The following is a 15637-nucleotide window of genomic DNA, read 5'->3' as shown; positions in this document are numbered from 1 at the left end:
TGTGATAGTTGTCACTGTCATGACTGCTGTCCCCACACGCTGTTTTCTCCACCGTCATGTCTTACTGTAGCTAACACTGCCCAGGCAGACCAGAGCTCTGCTGCAGTAGCTCTGTCAGTAGGAACAGCTTTGGCTTACCTGAGCTTGGTTCTGAGCAACTCCTCTTTGGGACACTTTCCTTCACTTGGATCATGTCTTCTCACCATAGCATGGCTGATGACAACAGCAGAAACACACTGAAAATGCTGAGGCCATGGAAGCTGCCTGTCTTGAGAGCCACAGTAGGAGAAGGTGACCTACAGTGTACTCACTGCTGGATGCCATGGCCATGAAATCTTGGAGAACTTGGGAGGTATGAAATAAACACACACACAGATTATATTTAATAATTGATTATTTCTTTACACAAATGTTGCTGGTGTCATTTTACAAATGAAATGGCAACGAATACTTTTTACAGGGTATTGTCTACAGCTAAAAAGTGCTTGTCTTGGCAGCTGAATTCAGGCTGAGGACTCTCTTGTAATACAGCCACTTATTTCAAGAGCTCTTGGTCAATGACAAGAATGACTGTATACATAAGCTGTTGAACCAAAAAACTATGCATTTTCACTGCTTATTGTGGATATTAAATAATTAACATAAGTAGCAACACTAACATGTTTAAAGGCACTTTTTTCTTTACTGAGGCTTAACCTTACTTTTGAGTGTTTTTTGGTTTTCTTTGAAACACTATTTTATTTAATAATAGCTTTTCAAGCTTGGCAAAGTTCAAACCTCATGTTCAGAGGCCTTGGTCCCAAAGGGACAGAGACTGATGAAGTATCTGAGGTAAACAGCCATTCTAAAGGCTCTGGCTTTCCAAATGCTACCTTCAATATTGGCATTAGCAAAGGCTAGTTTTTCAAAGCAGTGACCATTGATTAAATCATTCATGGGAGAGAAGGTCACTGTAATAGAACTGGTATTAAACAAGAGGCTTTATAGCACCACAAATAACCTTTGGTTAATGTGTCAACTGTCTCATAGCTGGTCTGCCACAGAAATTTTGAGGGACAGGTTTTTCTGAGCTGTGTTGGGAATATTCCAGTTAGCAAAAGTACTAAATAAAGCCTAAACTGTGCAATTTTGAAAATGTAATTAAGTAGTACGCTAAGCTAATTGCTGCCCCCAAGTGGACAGAATTGTACCATAATAGTGCGACATCATCTGCCAAAGGTGGCAAAAGGATTGTTTGATTACTGTTCTTCCTGTGATCCCTGTTGTTGTTACTTACTCAAGTCCAGTTACAAAACTGAGGCATTTCTGTCTCCTGGATAACCCTGGCTGTGGAAGGGTCCCAGGAGCTCTACTTCTGTGTATAGTAACACTTGTCCCTTCCAGGGAAAAAGGGATTTACTTTACAGAGATTTGCTTCACAGGAAGGACTTTGAAATCCTTCAAACTGAACTACATGTTTATTTCCAATCTGATTAAACTCCATGTTCTCACTTAGTGAGAAGTGTTTTGTCTTTTTCCATCCTCTGTACAGGTTCTGATCATCTTTCCCAGCTCTGGTACAACTTATGACTAGCAAAAGGAATAACTGAGTTTTCTAAATTGAATTCAAAGAAAGGTACACCACATATGCTTTTAAGCATTGGTAGTCTGAAATCTGGCAATTCATGTAGAGAGTCACAACTCCCAGAAGATTAATACCTGAGTGCAGAACTTCCTATTCTACAGCTTAAGAAGTAAGCAAAATACTCAGGGGGAGGTGGGCTCAAATGAAACTGTACAAAAAGAGCACAGAAAAGGGTCAGGAAAGCACAGCAGAAGGCCTGGGTCTGGTGGAGCTGTGGGCCAGCCTTCAGGCACCAAAAACTGTCCCTCCTGCAAAGGCAAAAAGGAACTGAACATTTTACTTGAGTTGTCTTAACTGAGCAGCTGGCTGATCTCTTTGTGAATGCACACCAGGAAATCCACATATGAGGCTCCTCCGTAAATATTCTTGTCTTCTACTAGGAACTGGCGGAAAAGCATCTCTGGCTGCTCCCGTTGCTTCACTATCATCAGCTGGAAAGATAAGAGATACAAACAGGTAATTTTAGGATGTAGTCAGACTAGATGGCAGCACAGTTTTCCTATGTCTCTTAGTGGATGCTCTTGAGGTGGGGAAAACCCTCAAAACTAATAAATCTGCACACTGCAGAAGCTGGAGAGACTAAGTGAATTGAAGAGTACAGAATAAAATCATTACCTTTTAAACTTGACTGCCTTTGAAAATCAGTTTTGATTTGGAATAAAGCACATTTGAGATGCCTGTGCCTACAAATCATACTGGAACTCATTTACATGCAGGAAGACTCCTGATACCTAAAAAACCTTTTACAACCACTGGTAAGTTTTGGCAAAGCCTGGAATGTTCCTTTGAACAAGTATGAAGAAGGAGTTCAAGCAAAAAGCAATTACCTTCATAGTGTGGGGCTTTTGGCTCTGGATTTGCTCCAGGATATGCTTCAGTTTCTTAGAAAATGGATTGTCCAGGATAGGCAGGGTTGTCTGTCAGAAGGAAAGCAGGTTGTAATAGTCCAGTCACAGCTCTAACCCAGACATACTGCTGATAGTTACATTCTAAGGTACTGTGGATTTCATACTAAACCAGGAAACTCCATCTCTTTCACTCGAAGGTCTCATCTTGAGGACTCATTTTCAGGTTAAAATAATCACTACATGAAAATACATCATCAGGAAAACTTAACCATTGCAAAGTGTTTTGTTCTAATTTTAGTAATACTCAGTTGAAAGGACTTTGACATCCACAATGAAGTTTAAGAAGATTAAAGAAGTTGTGAAAGCTTCTGTCCTCCTAGTGTTCAGAGTGTCAAAGTGTTATTAAGTTTTATGTAACTTAAAGCAATTCTGGTGTCTAAACACCTTTTGCTGGTCACCTGCTCTTGTTTTTAAGGCTGATGAATGAGAAAAGACCTCACTTGTTTCTCTGATTAGCTTAGTCTGGTCTTGCTAAGTCCTCAATCCTCAGTCTGCATCTACTCACGGTCTCGGAGCTGATGTGTGCGAAGGACGGCACGTTGAACAGCCCCTGGATGAGCTCTGGGGACACGCTGGCTCCCAGCCACAGGAACATGCTCAGCCCGTTGGCCAGCAGGAAGGCCCCTCCCTCGGACAGGCGCTCCTCGGAGCAGCGGACGGCGGCCGGCACCGCGTCACTCTTCAGATCCAGGCTGTGCTGTGGGGCAAAAGACACAACAGCTGTGGAACTGACTTGAAAAGGAACTACTGAAAGGCTTGGTACTCTTAGTGGCTCCTTTCCAGGTAAGAGGGGTTAGAAATTAAAGTGAAAAAACTCACAATTGGCAGCAGCAGGGGGTAGAAGAAGAGCTGGGTGTCAGCCACCCCCATGGCCATGACCAGCTGGCGGTGGAAAGCCCTCTCATCCGTTGGGATTTCGGGCCTGCTGGCCAGCACACAGCTCTTCAGCAGGCAGTTCATGTACACAGGCAGCACCTTCATCGTGTCTGGCAGGATCAGCTGAGAAAACAACACATTTAATAAGAATCTAACAGAAATTATTTGCTCTATAAGCTGTAGTTGCTGTCTTGGTTGCTATCATCCCCCTGTAACACTTAATTTTTGGGGCACTTTCTGGAGAATTGAAGAGAGAAATAGTGGCCCACAATAAGTGGCTCTGGTTTTGACATATTTGGTCCTCATCAACAATGGTGAGTTCAGTGCCCAGGCTCGTGGTTACTGGCAGCACCTCTGGGATGGGAAAGCCTGAGTCTTTCTTTGAGTTGAATCACTAAAATGTGACTGAATAAACTGAATGGAAACAAATCAGTCACTCTGCTTAGTCAAAAATTAGATACTACAACCATCTATAACAACGTAAGAATTAAAAATGAAAGCTTTTTGAGTCAGTGTGTAATTCTAGCCGGCTGAGCTCCTTTGTGTGAGTACAGGCATCAGTTTCATCAGCAGCATTGCCTTTTGTTCCATAACAACAGCTTCTAAGTGCCACCACCGAATCCCACCTGTCATTAATTCTATTTGAAAGAAAAGGACAAGTCTGTCCTGAAATTTTGCTTTCTGGCTCTGCTGATGCTGAGGGGTGGTTGTGCACTTGTGGCAAAGTCTGGGTGGATAGGACTGGGTGTGGAATTTACCTGGCTGACAGCTGCTGGGCTAGCACAGTTCTTCTTGTAGCAGGCCAGCATGTGAGCAGTCTGATTCATCAGGATGTCCCTGACTGTCTTCAGGGGCTGGCTCAGAATGGCTTTAAAAGCTACAAGCACAGAATAAAAGTGTGTGTTAAAAAAGACACTCTCTCTGCTGCTAGTTTCTGATTTTACAGACCTGAGGGTTGAGGCTGCTTTTCAGTCTCTTCCACAGACATCCAAAATCCCCATCAAACCCCAACACTGTGGTAGGACATCCACTGCCACTTACTGTACCTGCCCAGTTCTGTGTATTACCTACACACAACTATTACTTTCATGACAGTTTGTCTAAAATAGGTCATTATTTGTCTTTTCAATTTCATAGTACTTCAGGAATTGCTCAGGCATGGAGCAGCAATTTATAAAAAATTATTTCCTACTAGGTAATCATGTCAGCCCCCTTTCCTTCCCTTTCATGCATGCCAAAGTACAAAAGGAAACAAAACTGCCCTGTTGCTGTACCTGACTTAGCAAAGAAGTTGATAAGTGCATCAGTCTCACAAGTCCTGTAGACATCAGCTAACTGGGAGCTGCAATTCAAACCAATGTTGTGTATGCGGATTCGCCTCTGCCCGCTCATCGAAGTGTACAGGACAGCACACTGCAACAGAGGCACAAAGTGTCACCACAGAGCCACCTTCTCTGGGCACAGAAGGCAGATGACTCCTTCTGCAGTCAGGGCAGCCTGGCAGTGCTGCTGGCAGCTGTAGCACCAGCAGAGCTGTGGTTCTCAGGGACATCTATCAGACATTACACAATAAGTTATTCATCTTAACATCATAAGAAGTCCTACAGTCCCTAGAGGGGGCAGTGAGGTTTCGCAATAGAGAATTGCTCTTGAATAGAGAGGTCACAAGGAAAGCCACAGCAATAACAATTGCCATGTAAGTAGCAATGAATCTCTTACTTCACATAATTTTTTTCCATTTCACTGTAATTAACAGCTGATGAGGTCTCAGTGAGCGTTTAGAGAGGATTTGGGTATCCCTGAATAGAACAAGCAGAACAGATGTAGGGGAACACACTTTTTACTTTGGTGTTATGGCACAAGAGCCAGTGCAAACTGTGCCTTGTTCCCATTACTCCTACACCATCACGTCTCTGCTCTGGCTGCAGAAGATCTTTCTTACCATTTTATGGTATATATGAATTAGGGTTTTTTACCTGAATTAAGGCCCCAGTATCTTCATTCAGTTTGTCATCATGTTTGAACTCCACTGTCACTGCTTTGTCACAGTCAACTGCTGCCATCTCCACATCCGTGGTGTTGTTCATGTAAATGGCCCCAAAGAAATCTGTAGCCCTGAAGCCTGCAGCCAGATTAAAACAGAGCATTTCATTTAAAAATGGCAAATTAAAATGACATTACTTCCTGAAGCAGGAGCAATTTCCCCTCAGGGAGTCCCAACAACCGTCCTTGCTGATGGCATTTGTGAGTGCTGGAGAAAGGGAAAAGCTGTGACTTGGACACCCAGAGCTTCTGCACTGCTGGCTTGGCTTCTGTCCTCCTAGTGTTTCTAATACTTTCTCTAATACTTGCATTTAAACTAAGAAGGAATGAAAGAAGCTGTATAGACATAGGACTGTCCTTTGAGTATGAAAATGAAGGCATAGGTTGGTGTCCAGCAGCAACACCTTTTTGTACAACTTCCTTGCAGTCCATGCTGTGTGCAGAGTGAGCAGAAGCCTTTCCCAGACTTGAAAATCAGTTATTAAGGACGCATACACAGGAAGTACCTGTATGTGTGTGTGCATGTATATGTATATAAGTACCAATATAGACACACACAGCTATGGATTTTGTCAGTATACTAAATGAATTTTCAAGAGGTACATAATGAAATTAAACCAGCCTGATCTTACAAGTGATTTGCACGACACTACATTATTTCAAGTTCACTCTCATGGGTCCTATTACCTGTACTTGTCCGAACCCTCATTGTTGCATCAAATCCCATCTTCTTTTGGATGTCCTTCCTGAGGTCACTTAAGAACTGGAGGCTGTCAGTTTCGAGCTGCAAACACAAAACAGAAGGTTCAGAGGTTCAACACAAAGGGCAGCAGCACAGCAGTGCCCCAACATCCCCATCTCCCCACAGAAAATCTGCTCACAGATCTTGAGTCCTTCAAAAAGGATTTCAGATGTGATTGTTGTTCTCAGAATCAGGTATATGAAAGTGTCCAGCACCCATCACCAGGCCTGAACATTAACTACACATTCCTGCACTTAACCTTTCAGCAAAATTTTAGGATGCCAACCAGCTTATTACTACTTCAAGATCCAAACTTCAAGATCCAACTTGCCATTATTAAATTTGAATTTTATCCCCTGGAATTGATAACTAGGTTTTCCAGACTCACTCTGCTTTTAAGTTAAATGTCCAAGCACACACTGAAATGAGATGAAAAACAACAGCAACACCCCAGTAGTTACTATCTGAAAAGCAGGAAACTCACACCACTGACCTGGAAATTGTTGTACTTGAACAATGTTCCACCGGTGTACATTGTGACAAGGCCCATGGAGGCTACATCCATGTACTGATTTGGAAAGAGGAACAAATTCACACAGCAGCCATTGGCCACACAATCCTTGGCTAAGGCTTCATAATTTCCCTGTGGCTGGAAGAGGGTCTGCACAGGAATAAAAAAATACAAGTGCCACCATATTAGATATTAATCACAACTCAAAGGGCCACATGAAGACACAAGGATGAAGTGGAAGTTTGAAGTGAGGCATGGCTATCATCAAAAACAAGCTTTCCCTGCCCATGGATACAGGGAGCACCTCACTATACTCTTGGAGAACCCATCACTACAGAGGCATCATATAACCAAACACTTCTGTGTGAAATAAAATAGATTAAAAAGGATCAATGCCCTGTTAGGAGAAATGCAGTGTAACAGCAGTCCCCTCTTTGCTCAGAGCAGAAAATACCTTTTCCTTATCTGTATTGAGCAGTTTTTTGTCATCTCTGTTTTTCAGCTTCCCCGGTGCTTCCGCAGTTGGCAGAGAAGAGTGGAAGATGAACAATTTCCCAGCACATCCTGCAGCCTGTTCCAAAGACAGCACATTGGCACGGTTACTCCTGCAGGGTTAACAGGCCCATGTTCACACACTGCAGGGCTCAGAGAACAGCAGCCACTTGCTGCAAGCTCCTCAGAGGGCCAGAATTCATCTCCAGGCTCACAGCCTGATGGAAGAAGCCCCCACACAAACGGGGGTTTCTCTCAGCAAGTAGCAGCCCAGCACACAGGTTTGCTGCCTGAGGCATTCCAACAGCACTTTCTCCAGAGGCAAAAGGAGGAGCTCCTCTCTTCCAGGCTTTCCAATTGGACACAGCATTATGCAATGGCCACCAAAATACAAACACTCAGAGTGGATCAAATTCAAAGGAAACGGAAAAATTCAGTTCAGGCACACTGGTATTCCATACATTTTTATAAAGGGGTGACGATTCCACCCCTGTAGCAGGTTCCACATTGAAATCTACACTGCCAAGATGCAGACACAAATCCCTGGTTCTCCAGATCTTAAAATGTTCACAGGACATTGCACACTTCAAAATAAGCTGTGGCATTCTGGCAAAACAGAAGTCTCTCTGCTATGGCAGAAACACACCTGAAGGCAGCAACTGACTTTTCAAAGAGCTGAAATTTCAACCCTGGTATTTCAAGAACAGTTACTCTTGATCACCAAGGACAATTTCTTCAACTTCTTTGATGAAGATTTCTGCTGAAGGCTGAAAGACTTCCCAAATACCTGTTTGTCCTGATATGCATCAGGAATTATTGATATTGGCTTGACAAAATTTCTAAAATATACATATTTTTAACACAATACATTTATTCTTTTTAGAGAAGAACTGTTTTCTTCAGCAAAGGTATTTGCAGATCAATAATTCAGAGAGAAAATCCTTACAAATTATAACTTAAAAATCCTGAGCTAAATGAAACGTTTAATTAAGAGCTGCTTTCTTTTATAGCCATCATCAAAGGAAATTTACAATTATGGCCCTTACATTTGTTTTGTAGAAGTCAAATATTAGGAAAAAGCATTCAGATGTGTTCTGCACACATACCTGCTGGTAATATAAATAACAAGAAAGCAGCTATTAAATCAATATATAAAAAATATATTTGAGAAATGTTCATTTTTGAGTACATAAATCTGTCAAAACAAAGTGCATGCTTTACTCACACAAAGCTCCCAAATCAACCATTTGAAAGCACCTCTGGCTGTGCTCTGCCTGTACAAATCTTGTGGTGAACCAGGGTGGTGTGCATTTAACTGGCAATGCTCCACGGGAATGTCAGCACTCCAGAGGATTTCCCAGACATACAGAAAGCAACTGGGGAGCACCTTGGGCTGTGGATTCCCTGCCAGCTGTATCCAAGCTGGGAGATCTTGTCAGTTAAAGGAAACCCTCCAGCCATGGCCTGATTCGGTCACAGACAGATAGTCCTAAATATTCTGTTTTGTAAAACAAGTTTTGCAGAAGCAAGAGAATAACCAGAGCAAAGTCTGATGTTATTAGTGTTATTATTATACTGACTTTCCTGCCCTTCACATGTGCAAGGACTGGGTATGTGTGCAAACACAAGAGTATTGATTTGTTCTGTTGTAGTAACTAAACGTTACTGAATGAACGTTAAATGCTGAACAAGAAACTGACTCCTGCTCCTCATCTTCTCCTAAACATCCCTCCTACAAGGAATAGACTCTGGGGACTGGTTTCCCTCAATAGGAACATCTGGTAACAGACGTTATGCTTGTTAGGTCTCATTCTGCAGTGCAGTTGGAAGGCACTGTTAGAATAACAGAACATTAGTGCTGGAAACAATCAACGACCTTTTCTCCCCTAATTTCCCATTGTGATGGGACTGGCTTTCAGCAAACCTGATTTCAAGCTGCTTCTCTGACAGAGAGGAATGTTCTAACCTTTAGTGCCTCCATGCCAGCCTGGATAACTGGAGCGAAGATGGTCTCACTCTCGTTAGTATCTGCAAACAACTCTGGAATCTGGTCCAACAAGCTATGAAAGAGAAAGGATCAGTGTCTCAACTGGTCAGTGTAAGGTAATCCCCAAACACACCTTGTTTTCACATAGGAAGATGTTGATCATGAAAATTTATAGTGCAAAAAATAATACAAATTTTCCTTGTTCAATTTCTTAGGCTCCCAGCCAGAATAAAAGAAAATATGCATTTTTTATTTCCATGAGATGCATTGTTTCAAAGCTTGTTACCTAAAGGAACAGGCAATAAATAAAAAAAAATAGCTAACCATTAAGTAGTTCTGGTGTGCTGTAAGGACTTCAGAGTCCTAAGATCATACCCAGGCACACATCATGTGCATTGCAAGAGGGAAAACACTATGTGTCTCACACCTGGCCTACATAACCTTTCCAGTTTGGCACCACAAGGCCACGGCTATTGCTTTTTCTTTGCCGCAGAGGAGCAAACACAGGGCTTGAAGCATCTGCAGGCTTCTGAAGTATTTCAATAGATACCTGCATGTCCACAAATCCAACTGATTAAAAGACACAATGCACATCATAAGCATTCACATCTTACTCTCATGAAGTATAATTGTACTTTACTTGGTAACAACTGATCGGGATTCCTCAAAGTCAACAAGGAAGCCATCCAGCAAAGGAACAAAAACTTCTGCCATATCTGTGACCACCATCATCTGAGGCTGAGCTAAGCTGCTCTTTACATTGAAGAAGTGGAGGACCTTGTTATAAGTGACAAAACCAACTCGAATTGCTGAGGATTCTTCTTGCTCTTCTCTGTAAGAAAAACAAAACCCAACTGGTTATAATTCTGAAATCTGGCCTTGCAATAAAAGTATCCCTTCGACATGTGGTCATTATCAGTACTGGAAACAACAAAGCAAAGAACAACCAAGCAGATGTAATGGCCTCAATCTTTGCCTTAGGTCAAATTCAAACACCTCAATAAAATCAGCTGTTCTATTGTTTACTCTTTAAACAAAGGTAATAAAGTTACATCAACCGATCAATTGTGCATCCCATTCAAACAGTCAAAAATCCCAAAGATAAAGAATAAACCAGGCTGACATCATAACATAGCACAGAAAGAACAGCACAATTAGTTATGGAGCTTGATGAGGACAGTGTGCTATCCAATTTCAATACATACAGCACTTTGCTACTTCAAAGAGAAGCATTCACATCATCCCAGTCCCAAAGGAGTTACACACCAGGTGTTTTGGACCTTTATTCCAGATATTGCTCTTACCAGTGTCAGTCTGCACTGCCCCACTTCCATCAAGTTCTATCATTGTTTTAAGGGTTAGCTTTAAGCAGCCAACTGTCTCTGTAGCTCACACTCTAGTTATTTTTGAAGACTCACAAGGAGAAACCTGACCCATATGCACAGAAATGCATTCAAATACTTTTAGGTTTTTATTTTTAATTATATACCTAAAAATCATAATTGCACAACTCATTACTCTGGTTTTCTGAACTCACAAGCACATTTGTACAAACACATTTCTCAGTATTTCCCAAAATGAAGTCAGGGAGGGGGTTTTTGTTTGGAACACAGGTTTGAAAACATCTGCTGTAAAATTTCAGCAATTCTTTTGATGCACAGATTTCTTTGGTACCCCAAGTCCTTCCTCTCAAAGATACAAACTCAAGGTGAACTCCCTGCAGAGGCATTTTCCCTCGTGTGGGAACAGCAGAATATTTCTGCAGGTGTGCTTGCCCAGCAACAGAAAATGAACACACAGTGACCTCTGTGTCTAAGCAACATAGTAAAATTTTCACCATAGATTTTGGTGGAATGCCTTATGTTTGTCTTCTTTTAAATTAATATTGTTTAAGCCAACAGAAAAATCTGAGGAAAATGAAGGACCTGGCTTTCCTTTTTTAATTACTTTTTTCAGTAGACATGAAAACTTTGGTCCAAATTATTTCACAACAGATCTCTCAGAGTGCTGCTGAGAAGCATGAGTATATCTCTTTTGTGATATGGATATACTTTCTTTCATTCCTCCTCTACTTGCCCCATTCAAGTTTCCAAACTGCCAAATGCTTTTTGTTACTCCACTCATGCCTTTTATTCTCTTAGAGTCATGACCAATCCTGATGGAAAACTCTGAGGTATGTCCAGGATAATTCTCCAGTGTAATCTTCAGTGAAAAACTACTTGAGAGATGGCCTTACATGGGCATCTGATAAAATAAACCCCCACCCAGGACTGGAATTTCTTTCCGCCAGAGGGATCCCAGAAGGCCACAAGAAAAAAGATTTTTAACATATCCCAGATTGTCCCAAGGATGTCATCTCCCACCCTTCCTCACACTGCTCTCTCAATTTCTTAAGTCTGTTCTCCCTCTGCAAGCATTGTTACTTAGGAAGCATTTTCTTTTTGGATGCTTTTTTAATAGGTCTTTATATGTAGACAAGAAACATCTTGTCTACTTCATTTTTCAGTCTTTCACTGCTCTCATTTCCCTAGATGTCTGTGTTATTTAAACTCTATTGAAAACTACACTAACACACTAAAATACACTAAAATAATACACTCTCAATAATACTGAAGACAAGGAACACTACTGCTGTGTGTTTCATGCTCACAAAGCACATATGCTCTATTTCATAAAATGGTTGTTGCTTACAAGATTTGTTCTCTCAGATACAAACCAGGACAGAAAGTCTCACAGTGCAGCAAGAAGCTTTTAAAGTTTTGCTAATTAACAGTAAGTGCTAAAGATACAAGGCACCAGCAGTATGGCTTTAGAGAGACTGGCTGCTCCTGAGTATTCTGGTTTGGGTGTTTCCCTGTTTAGTTCAATGAGAAAAGCAGGGCCCCAGCAAACACAACTGCTGCCAGTGAAGTGGAAGCTACGAGCTGTGACTGAGCTGACAACACCACTAGAGTTCACTGCAAGCAAGGGAAAGAATACAAGCTCCAAGTGCAGTAGGCATGGCAGATTCTTTCTGTTCATACAGTAAGCCCAGACATCCAGCAGCGTTAAAAATTAACATTTGGTCACTATTGCTCAAAAAAATCCTGTTCTGGAAATTCTGATGTTTTCCACACCTCAGCTTTGCCTTTCAACATGCAAAGCTGCATGAGAAGTGCAGCCTAGTGAGTTAAGCCAAGCACACTAATGCCTCTTTACCTTGGAAGTTTATCTAGCAGAGTCTTCAATTCATCACATATGAGTTTCACTAGGCCACTCTTTATGTTTCTGTATGATACATCAATCATGAAGATAAAAGCTGGTGGTTTAGGAGGCTTCTTGTCCTACACAGAAAAAAAAAAAAAAAGACTATTCACAAGGAAAATTAGACAGTGTCCTGTTATAAGAAAATAATTTAGAGGTGGTACCATAAGGCAATGCAAATACAGTGTTCAGTTGTTTAAAAATGCTGTGAATTGTAAATAGTAACTACTGCAGAGAGCTGACATGTAGTGGGTAAAGTCCAGCCCTGGAATAGAACACTATCCCTGAAAAACAGCATCCTAATGGAATAAAATATCTAAAGGGTAACAGTTCATTAGATAAGATGAAGCACCAACTTTTCTGCTGGAATTCAAGTGTTTAAAAAAATTTGTATTTTGGCTTTTTTCTGTACCCCTGCTTTCCTTGGAGAGTTCCTCTTAGGCACAGTGTAAGTGGCACACAAATCATGCACACGCTACTGACACAAGTCTCTGTAAGTAAGAAAAAGTAAGAGGAAGGTTTGTTAAAAAAAAGCAATGCCAAGAGATGTACCTAGGAAGTTAATACAAAATGAACAGAGCAAGAATAAACATGACCCTCCCTAAAATGGTTTTCTTAATTCCCAATAAATGAGTAGTAGTCATTATTTGGTGTCAAATTCAGGACAGCTTTTTCATTACAGTTTCACTTCCTTCATATAGAGTTCTGACCTCTTAAACAAATTATACTTGTTAAAACCAAACCCTAGAAAAATTCCAGTTAAGGATAATTAATCTAACCCTTCAGTTATGACTTATCCTTAGTCCCTGGCAAACTTTAAACTAAACTGAACGTTATACCTTTGATCTGACTCATTTGACTCATGCAAATCAGGATTAATTTCAGCGAACCAAAACCAGGCAGTATCTTTCAAAACTGTTCTGTTTACTGTACTTGGATGCTTGTTCCAGAAACTGCACCAAAAACTGCTTCTAAACTCTTGTATCAGATCAGCATTTATAAAGAATCTCTGTCTAAGTTCTGACAAATATATGGCAGAAACAAGGACTTGTGCTCTCACCACATCCGCTTAGCAGGAGTGCAATAATGCAAACCAGCTGGGATTTGTTAACATTCTTTGTAGCTGTTCATCCTTGTCATTTGATAAGCACAAAAGGAAATGACTCCTCAGTTCTGGTCTTGTACTGGATTTATAAAAGTAGGGAACCAGTGCAACTTGGAGCCAAATGAAAAGTGAATTACAAAATAATGCTACATTTAATGACTCAGCATTTTCAGGGCATAGTGTTACTTTGTAAGAAATTTTTTCTTTGTAATACTGCAGTAAGTCTGAGGGTGCATCTTTGTAGCAAGCAGAATGGATAACCTGTAGAGGAAACTCCCTGGCTTAAGATGGGTGGCAAAAGTTGAGTCTTCAGAATTTGATGGAGCTTCACTGGATGTACAGAGTGTCCCACACTGCATTTTTGCAACATCTCACCGCAGTTCTCTCCTGCTTTGGGGTTTAACCCAGGTTTCAATCAAATCTTATAGGTTAGCTCAGAGATCTTGCTGGGTTTTGGAGTGGTGCTCTAGTGAGCATGCAGACCCAAACCTTTCCATTTTCTTCATACCAGCAATAATTTGATGGTCCGAAGAAGATACTGGTAGCTACTTCAAGATTTTGTAGGATCCAGTTGCCTTTTCTAACCTTAGCTGGTTAGAAATGGCCTCAGCTGCACTTACAGGAAAAAAATTCTGCCGGATTCCAGCAAGAACAGAAAAATATGTCTGTGCTGCGGTCAGATGAAGTCACATTTGCAGTTTTGTAAAATGAACTGAAGTTTGAAAAGATTAAGTAATTTATGCTTTCAGAAGTATCAGAGTTCTGTAATAAAATCAGCTATAAATATTTAGAGTAACATGAGTGGGCTCTGGATTGAGTTCTTCAGTGAGTTGATATTAAAAGAGAGAACCAATTCCACTGTAACATATTGGTCAGAATATTAGGAAGACTCTTGCCAGGAACAGATTCCAAGGTCAAATTCCCTTGCTAAGGTTTTGGGTATTAGGAAGGCAATTTAGACACGTGTTGGTCTTCAAAATCAGTAGAAGACATACACCTAAAATGCAACAATGCACCAGAATTCCAAAGCTATCCTCTGAACAGTGCAACATGCTGGTAAACGTGCACGTCTCACTTAAAGACTGGTGATCCATGATTTTGCTGCACTGCTTGTTCTTCTTTCTTGCATCATGTTCTGCAGCACAAAAGAACAAACCATGGTATTGTCCACACCTATCCATACTTCCTAGAATGTTCCTGGAAACTGATATGCAGCTTACAAGTGCATTTACTCTGAGGAGCTTGTTTGCTTTGCCACAACACTGTACACTGGTGTGCATGCTGGCAGTACTCACCCGGCAATAATCCAAAGTAGCCATGTATTCATAAGATCCCAGGGACAGCTCAGGCCTCTCATAGTGGTCTATCCGTCGGCCCACGTGGTCCAGGTGTTGAAAGAAGAATGGGGGGACTAGAAGCCAACACAAGAACAGGAAAAAATATTTAGAACTGGGTAAAGAGAGGAACAACACAACAAATCCTCTCAGCAGATGCGATATACTCCAAAGCAGTAAGAAATCAAGTGGGTGCAGCAACAATTTACACAGAGCCAGCTGTATGGTTCCTCAATGAATACATACTCAGAATGCTTATTTCCCACATTTTTGCCTGTAAAAGTGCACGTGTGTGTGAGTGAGGGGATTATCAACCTAGTTTCTTAGCCATTTTTAGTCCTTATCAATGATTTTTTGTTTCAGTAAGTGCTTTCTGACTAAGACACTGTAGCAATACCAGCATGATTTAAAATGATACTGCAACTTAAATGTCTTTCTTAAAGTACTCCCAGTGCATCTAAATTTCCCTTTATGAGAGTTTAAATTGTTAACAAACGATGAAATTTATTATCTGCTATGCCTGCACAAACATTAGAGCTCCAGGCAGCAAAGCAGTTGGAGGGAGTCTGACAAAGGTTCACGTTTCAGAGTTGAAAAGATGACTGTATTAGGGAAAGCACCAAACCCCTGTGATCCTGCTGAGGAAATCCAGCTTGATACAAATGTCTAGAAAGGCTAGTTCTGGCAAAGATTTGGGATTTCGCCAGGAGCACAAGAACAGTTATGAGTCACATGCAGCACACTTGAACAAATATGGCATGGTATCTTCTGT

At 41.2% G+C, this 15637-nt stretch overlaps 1 protein-coding gene across 5 annotated transcripts in view; it reads right to left on the bottom strand.

The window, feature by feature from the left end:
• Positions 1-355: 355 nt before the first annotated feature.
• The window catches only part of SEC24D (SEC24 homolog D, COPII coat complex component), a 41932-nt gene continuing 26650 nt past the window's right edge, over positions 356-15637 (bottom strand). For 4 of the 5 annotated variants that reach the window (XM_039722915.1, XM_039722896.1, XM_039722905.1 and 1 more), the window contains exons 10-23: positions 14827-14942; positions 12382-12506; positions 9824-10015; positions 9163-9256; positions 7159-7275; positions 6687-6854; positions 6139-6235; positions 5385-5530; positions 4683-4821; positions 4167-4285; positions 3352-3531; positions 3038-3229; positions 2452-2541; positions 1915-2055 (exon numbers count right to left, since the gene is read on the bottom strand). In XM_039722915.1, coding sequence (XP_039578849.1) covers positions 1915-2055; positions 2452-2541; positions 3038-3229; positions 3352-3531; positions 4167-4285; positions 4683-4821; positions 5385-5530; positions 6139-6235; positions 6687-6854; positions 7159-7275; positions 9163-9256; positions 9824-10015; positions 12382-12506; positions 14827-14942 — 1916 coding nt within the window. Of the gene's footprint in view, positions 2056-2451; positions 2542-3037; positions 3230-3351; positions 3532-4166; positions 4286-4682; positions 4822-5384; positions 5531-6138; positions 6236-6686; positions 6855-7158; positions 7276-9162; positions 9257-9823; positions 10016-12381; positions 12507-14826; positions 14943-15637 lie in introns of all 5 variants that reach the window. The other variant, XM_039722885.1, reaches the window with a different exon arrangement.

The sequence above is a fragment of the Passer montanus genome, unplaced genomic scaffold, assembly GCF_014805655.1.
Source record: "Passer montanus isolate IOZ18808 unplaced genomic scaffold, ASM1480565v1 scaffold108, whole genome shotgun sequence".
In the NCBI taxonomy this organism is placed as follows: domain Eukaryota; kingdom Metazoa; phylum Chordata; class Aves; order Passeriformes; family Passeridae; genus Passer; species Passer montanus.
The sequence above is the reverse complement of the archived record's forward strand: the minus strand, read 5'-3'. Positions and strand labels throughout refer to the sequence as shown.